The sequence below is a fragment of the Palaemon carinicauda genome, chromosome 6 (genome assembly GCF_036898095.1).
Source record: "Palaemon carinicauda isolate YSFRI2023 chromosome 6, ASM3689809v2, whole genome shotgun sequence".
Classification (NCBI taxonomy): domain Eukaryota; kingdom Metazoa; phylum Arthropoda; class Malacostraca; order Decapoda; family Palaemonidae; genus Palaemon; species Palaemon carinicauda.
The window spans coordinates 74,330,020-74,335,943 of record NC_090730.1 but is presented as its reverse complement, the minus strand read 5'-3'; the positions used below and the strand labels follow the sequence as shown (position 1 = coordinate 74,335,943).

At 36.1% G+C, this 5,924-nt stretch overlaps 1 protein-coding gene across 1 annotated transcript; it reads right to left on the bottom strand.

The window, feature by feature from the left end:
* Positions 1-3,579: 3,579 nt before the first annotated feature.
* LOC137643084 (uncharacterized) lies at positions 3,580-4,661 on the bottom strand. The gene is made up of 2 exons (XM_068375929.1): positions 4,527-4,661; positions 3,580-4,089 (listed from the first exon to the last, which is right to left on the bottom strand). Exons 1-2 carry the CDS (start codon positions 4,659-4,661, stop codon positions 3,580-3,582), a joined length of 645 nt encoding a protein of 214 aa, XP_068232030.1.
* Between the last annotated feature and the right edge of the window lie 1,263 nt (positions 4,662-5,924).

The following is a 5,924-nucleotide window of genomic DNA, read 5'->3' as shown; positions in this document are numbered from 1 at the left end:
TTACATTGGTTATCAGCACGTTACAAAGTTTGATAAATTACGTAATTTGAGCATCTTTGTGAAAAATAGATTAGATAGTATCTGCAGAATGTGTGAAAAATTTCCTATTAAGTTTAAATTCTGTGCAGGCTCTAAAAACCCAGCTGATGCAATCACCCGACCTCTCTCCTATAAGCAATTAATGAACTCTAATTTTTTCAGTGGTACTGTTGCTGATGCAGATATTGATGTTTTCACAAGTGATATGATGGAAGTCACCATTCCTAATACATTGCTCAGAAAAGAAGGTATAAGCTCTTCTCTTGAAAGTAGTAATGTTCATGTTACTACCGAGTCTGTGGTTCTAGAGGATATAAACCATTTGGTTTCTATGGATTCCTTTTCAGGCTTCAAGAGTATAATTTCAGTCCATAAATATGTGATAAGGTTTATTAATAACCTGAAAATTGCAGTTAAGATGAGGAACCCAAGTAAATATTCACATTTTAATTATCTTACTGATGAAGAAACTTTGTCAGAGGCTTATAACTTTGTAATCTACAGAGACCAGCAGATTCACTTTCCAAAAGTTTTTAAATATTTTGAACGGTCTTCTAATGCAGTTAAAGACATCCCTAATATAATTAGCCAACTTAATATTTATCTAGATTACAATGGTATATTGCGTGTTAGAAGTAAGACTGCACGCTCGAAGGACAGAGATAAATTTATGTTCTCGCCTATCCTTTTGTCAAAGGATAGCGTCCTGATCAAGATATTAATCTTGGAAATGCATAAAATGACCAACCATGCTGGCATCTACTCATTGTTGACCGAATTTCGGAAAAATTTTTGGGTTTCACATTTCTTTTCAACTTTAAAGAAGATTTTGAGAGAATGTATAAACTGCAGAAGATTTCACAGACATGCAGTCAAATTGAATCAAAGTCCATAAAGAGATTTTAGGTTGAAACCTCCCAATATTCCCTTCAGGTCTATTTTCCTGGACTATCTTGTATAACGTGTTTGTGGTCTCGAGCTATAAATTTAAAATTATGCCTTGACCTGACCGTACCCACATTCTTGAGAGCACTTCAGTTACATATATGGGAGTATGGTACTCCACAATTGTGCTTTTCAGATATGGGATCTCAAATTGTTGCAGGTACTAATTTAATTTCTGATTTTTTTAAGGGACCCAGATACTGTGCAATATCTACAGGAACATGGAATGAGGGCTGTAGAATTTGAGCAATATTACAAAGGCTGTAACCAACTTGGATCACTTGTGGAAAGTTGTATTAAATTAGTTAAAAGACTTATATATGGTTCAGTTCGAAATACTGTATTGAATTCTCTTGATTTTGAGTTTCTTATAGCAGAGACTGTACATTTAGTTAATCGCAGGCCAATTACTTTTTACGAGTCTTTAAGAGATAATAATCCAGATGAAGTCATTCCTGCTGCAATAACACCTGAAATTTTGCTAAAGGGCTATGAGTTGGTGTCTTTGAGCATCATTCCTAATTTGCAACCTCTTCCAGATTCCGACCCTTCATCGACTCCTTCTAAGGATCCAATAGAGCATATTAAGGACAGTTATAGTAAATTGTGCAAGTGTCGTTTATGTTTAAAAGAAATTTATAACTCTGAATTCCTTGCAAAACTTGTGCATCAAGCAACTAATGTTGGTTCTAGATACAAGCCAGTATTGCACAAGAATTTGCAAGTTGGTGATATATTAGTGAAACCACTGATGCAACAGTAATGAAAGGAAACAAAGAAAGAGTAAATAGACACTCTTCATCATTAATTCCTCTACTGAGTATTAATTAATTCCTCTACTGAGTATTAATGAATATTCTCACTCTAAAGTAGTGCATAGGCAAGAGGATGAGCATTCCAATGAGGATCTTACATTAAAGAGGCCTAAAAGATTGGCTGCTTTGAAAGGCGTACAAAAAACGAAAAATCATCTTCATGGAGATGCTTAATATCCATTACTTGTACCTTGTAAATAATTCTTGTATATATTTAATTGTATGGTACATGAGGTTTTTTCTACTACTGATAAATAGAAATTCAATTTCTTCTGACACTAAAACAGTTGAAATTGAATGTCTTTGCTGGGAGTGTTGAAAAAAGTGAAACCTTTTTCACTTTGTTCTTTTTAACTTCTGAGTGTAGTATCCACCCTTTATGGTCCTTGATTTTCTACTTTGCTTGTTTCAAAATTCTAAGTTTCTTTATTGTTTTTGGGAAAAGTTTAAATTATTTATAATGGTTACTTCGTGTTCTTGCTTTGGAGACTCGTTCAGTTTCAGAATTTTATGTTTTAAGTTTGGAAAAGCATCAATAGTTTGCAACCATAAAATTCCTCATTTAAAGTGATTAAATTTAATACAGTACTAGAGTTTTGAGACTGAATGAAAACCTTTAATTCACCTCAAAAGTTTGATTCTAGTCCCAGCGTTTGAAGACGGCAGTGCATTTTCACTCAGCAGCTGAGAAGGGCGTGTCGACTCTTCTGTAATTTTCACCTATCCAGCCTAAATTTTATCATGGACCATTAAGTGACTAGTGTGACCGTTGGTCGAGGATGATCCTGCTTGGAAGTGTGAGCACTTGGATTACTTCTTTTTGAGGCTACTATACCATGGAGTTACAGACTTGTGAATAGACAACGACAACTGCAATTGACCTAGAGAGGCTTGCTCAGAGTGGAGGTAAGTTGCAAACCACATTGATGCTTGTGCCTTGTAAATTTCACTCGAGTTACTCATTCATTTTGAATGAATTGTCTCCTTAACCTGAACCATAAAAAAATCATCCAAAGGACCAACCATACTATTTTTATCTAAAATTTAGAATTTATTGTGAAGTCTTGTTTTATTTTGCTCGTTCGAGTTCAATTTTGTTCGACCTTCATACATTTATATTAACTGGCAATTAAATAGTTTTATTGATATATTTTCGTATATTTGCTCTCTATTAATAGAACGTATTTATGACATATTTATAGATCCTGAGGACTTTTCTGGTATTGGGGTTATTAGTGAGGTCGCATCATCGGTCTTCATAAGGACGGATACCTCGCTTAAATACCAAGAAGCAATAAAACAATCTCCGATCCTGAGCCATTTTCTCTAATACATATTTTAGTGAAAGATCTGTTTTATGTAAAATAAATATTTAAATTCGCTCTTGATTATAATTTATTGCCATTTGATAAATTTTTAAACCTCCAGTATTTTGAAAAAAGGCAACTAAATTTTATTGAACAATCTTTTAGTTTATATGCAGTGATTTGCGAAGAAGAATCACACAAAAATTCAAACATTATAAATAATGAGTTAACATAAGGATGGTTGGCTGATTAACAGTGCAAGGAAGATTGAGTGATAAGAGAAAAAATCTAAACCGTTATAATGAATGAGATTGTATGAAACACGTGCAGTACATGGCTCCCCCCCCCCCCCCGGAAAAAGATGACACACGTGTGAAATATGGTGCCCTGCTGTAGAGGGGCGCTCTATAGGCGAGTCATATGGCTGAAGATATGCAGGTTTTACGCAATCTATGGAGACCCATTACTCTTTGCTAATGTATGCTAATTAAGAATGCTTTCTGTGTACGGCGGATCACAAGGATAGGGCCGTTGAAAGGCGGCTTTAGCAGTGGCTTGCTAGTATAGTTGCAGTGAAAACATGCATTGCTGAGTGTAGATCTGTCGGTATATGTTCCTTCACTAGGGTCTTGTAAGTCTGGAGGCCTGGAGTAAATTATCTCAACGTGATCTAGGCACTGGAGATTATCAGAGGAGGTTGTTGACGGAAATAATTTGGCAAGGATGACCAACTGGTCGCCATGTACCATTTCCGCTTTCGAGACATCCAAGGAGTTTTTTGGAGTTCTTAATTGCATGATGACACATGTAAACTGAGTAAACCACTTGGAGTCCATGAAGTAGGACATCAAAGTTGCTTTAAGGGTGCGATAAAAACGTTCAACTATTCCGATGGCAGCAGAGTTGTAGGCACTTGTCTGTTGTAGGGTGACTCCCTGGAGATTTGTTAAAGACGTCCATATTTGAGAGGGAAAAGTAGCACCCTTATTAGAAGTAATATGCTCAGGGATACCAATTTTCGCTATCCATACTGAGAGTAAGGCCGATGTACATAAGACGAATGTAGCAGTTTACATGGGAGGGACATCAGGCCAACAAGTGGAGAGGTCAACTAGGGTAAAAAGGTAGCCGTGTCCTTATGATATGGCTGGGGACTTCACTACATTCATGTGAATATAGACAAAATGACTTTGAGGGTGAAGAAAGGTACCCACTCCTGAATCCGTGTGTCGATGTACTTTTGAGGTTTGGCATGTAGTACATGCGCTGACCAAATCCTTAGCATCCTTAGTAATACCACGCCAAATGAAGTTTGTCTTCAGAAGCTATGGAGTAGATCAGCGTGAGGGATGTAAAAGGCCATGAATGAAACCAAATAACTATTGGCGCATTAGAGAAGGTATCCACAGTCTAGGTTTACCAGTCCTGACGGCACAGAGGAGGGTGGTGTTGAAATAATCAAGGAGGGCGTACTACAATGCTTGGTGCTCTGGATCTTGAAGGTGGTGAAGTGACTGCTCATAAGGGCGTTGACTTTGGTCATCATCTCTTTCATGGGCAAAATAATAACATCCGGAATGGAAGCGCCTTACTGGTTCGTGTAAGCACCGTACACAAAGGGTATGAAGTAGGTTCACCTCACAAGGAGAGTGATATACCTTACATATATATTATTTATAATAGAACAAGAGAGTATAACTGGCTGTTATTAGTAATATAACAAAGTGCTTGTTTACAGTAGAGCAGTCTTAAAAATATGTTGTTATATTGGGTTGGTGATCATTTACCAAAGAGCAGTTAACATTTACCTCAGGCTATGTAAATACTTATCTCGCTAGTCTGTATATAGATATTGGATTAACAGGATTACTGTAGCTTCGGTTGAAGACAAATAAAGAAGGTTTAAGGACATTGGTATTATCTCTGATTATTCCACCAAGTACAATTGCGATATAACAGATGGTACAGAGACGTCATCGAATCTCAGACCTGGACATCGAGATTAACAAGTGTTTTCTTGTGATTATTAAGTTCCCAAAGTTTTGTGAAAATTTTTGTAAAGTCTAAAATGCCAGAAAACATGGAGTAAAACACCCTTACCAGGGAGTGTGGAGGGGTCAACTATCAGCTATGTTTAGAAGAACAACAGAACTTAAACTTTTCCCGCCAAAAAGCTTCCCCTAAGATGATATGCGAAGTGTACAGTTCCTCATGTAGGAAGAAGACAAGAGGTATTACTTATATTACCAGTATTACTTCTTCTATTGAAAAGTTGATGCTGGTTGACATAAGTTGACGCTTCAAAGAAAATTCTGAGTGAGAAGTTTTACACCCAAGAAAATTTACGAGACCTCTAGTATGCGTGTATTTGTTTCTTTTAATTTTATAAAGGTAAATTAATTTAATATTTTTCAAATTTAAACATTTCGAAAATTTAAGGTGAAGGTTACCCTGAAAATCCCCCTGGTGTTTAAGAAAAATTAAATTAAAATGGATATTATGTACAGAGAAAGCATGGACTTGAACAAAGAGATTTGTGAACTTGAAAAATTTGGTCATATTCAGAGAAGTGATGGTAGTTTTGTCTTTCATCATTGTAAAAATTGTGGAGGACCTTTGCTTGGCCACATAAAGGATGAAAAGGATTGTGACTCAAATATGAAATGGACCCAGGATGAAGTAGATAGGATAGAAGATATTTTATCTGGCCATGGAATGTTTTCTGTAAATATGGCACGTATGGACACAAGGAAAACAGCTATTAAATGTGATATATGTAAAAAGAATTTCATGAACAGGATGGAAAAGGAACAGCATA

Coding starts and splice junctions, on each gene's coding strand:
- LOC137643084 (XM_068375929.1), bottom strand. CDS start 4,661: ATGAAAGAGATGATGACCAAAGTCAACGCCCTTATGAGCAGTCACTTC. Junction 4,090..4,526: donor CCTCTGTGCCGTCAGGACTG/GTAAACCTAGAC, acceptor ACTTCTAATAAG/GGTGCTACTTTTCCCTCTCA.